The 1,102-nt window shown below is 42.8% G+C and overlaps 1 protein-coding gene across 1 annotated transcript; it reads left to right on the top strand.

Annotated features, from left to right (window-relative positions):
* The first annotated feature begins 14 nt into the window (after window positions 1–14).
* Window positions 15–939, top strand: LOC21383751. The gene is made up of 2 exons (XM_010107530.2): window positions 15–647; window positions 802–939. The coding sequence occupies exons 1-2, from the start codon at window positions 15–17 to the stop codon at window positions 937–939; spliced, it is 771 nt and encodes a 256-aa protein (XP_010105832.2).
* The last annotated feature ends 163 nt before the right edge of the window (window positions 940–1,102 follow it).

Here is a 1,102-nt window from a genome sequence, read left to right as displayed (position 1 = left end):
TTGATATCGTGTTGATGGTAGACAAGCACAAGCATGTGCTCACCACCCCTTGTCCTCTTGAGCCGATTGAGGAGTCTACTCAAGAGGAGCAAGACGCATACACTTCTTGGATGCGTTCCGATGAGATTGCTAGGTGCTATATTTTAGCATCAATTAGCAATGTGTTGCAGCAGCAACATCGGAACATGCTGACAGCTGCAGATATGATCTACATCATTGCTGAAATGTTCGGCAGCCAGGGCCGTGAAGCCAAGCAAGCTACGGTGCGTAACTTCATGAACTGTCGGATGAAATTTGGCACTCCTGTTGACCATATGCTACTGATCATTAGTCACTTGAATGAGATGGAGCTCATGGGAGCTGAGATAGATGGGGAGACTCAGGTGGATATGATCCTAGAGACTCTCCCGGAGATGTTCGACAACTTCAAGCTCAACTACTCAATGAATAAGTTGAACTATTCACTCCCTGAACTCATGAAGGAGCTTCAAACTGCGGAAGCTCTACTGCTTGAAGGAAAAAAGAGGAATGGAAAGGTACACCTTGCTGAAGCAAAACCTTCCACCTCTGGTGCCAAGAAGCTGAAGAAAAACCGCAACAAGAAGAAACCGAAAGGAAAAGCTGGAAAGGGCAAGAACAGTGCAAGGGTAGACAAGAGTAATGACAAATGTCACCATTACGGAGTAGCTAGCCACTAGAAGCGTAACTGTCCTACTTACCTCAAGGAGGTTAAAGCTAAAGGTACATTACTTGTGACCGAAGCCTGTTTTGTGGCTGACTTTACTTTTTCTTAGATTGTAGACTCTGGAGCCACCAATCATGTTTGTTGTTCTCTACAGGGGTTCAGGGAAAGCAAAAGACTTAGCAAGGGCGAGTTTAACTTTCGATGGGGGAACGGAGCATCAGTATCAGCTATATCAGTTGGAAGCATTAAATTAGTTTTTGAGAACAGTTTTATTGTTTTGAACAATGTTTATTATGTCCCAGTTTTTGGGAAAAACCTTATTTCTGTAGCTCGTTTGATTGAGCAAGGATATTCTTTGGGATTCAATAATGATGTTATTCAAATTCTTAAGAATGGTTTCATGATTACTTCTACAGT

Source organism: Morus notabilis, unplaced genomic scaffold (genome assembly GCF_000414095.1).
Source record: "Morus notabilis unplaced genomic scaffold, ASM41409v2 Scaffold6623, whole genome shotgun sequence".
NCBI lineage: Eukaryota > Viridiplantae > Streptophyta > Magnoliopsida > Rosales > Moraceae > Morus > Morus notabilis.
This window is presented reverse-complemented; position numbering and strand designations above follow the sequence as displayed.

Excerpts from the sequence above, each read along its gene's own strand:
- LOC21383751 (XM_010107530.2), top strand. The coding sequence starts at position 15 with ATGGTAGACAAGCACAAGCATGTGCTCACCACCCCTTGTCCTCTTGAG. Across the intron at positions 648-801 it reads AGGGCAAGAACAGTGCAAGG|ACTCTGGAGCCACCAATCAT; the intron begins GTAGACAAGAGT and ends CTTAGATTGTAG.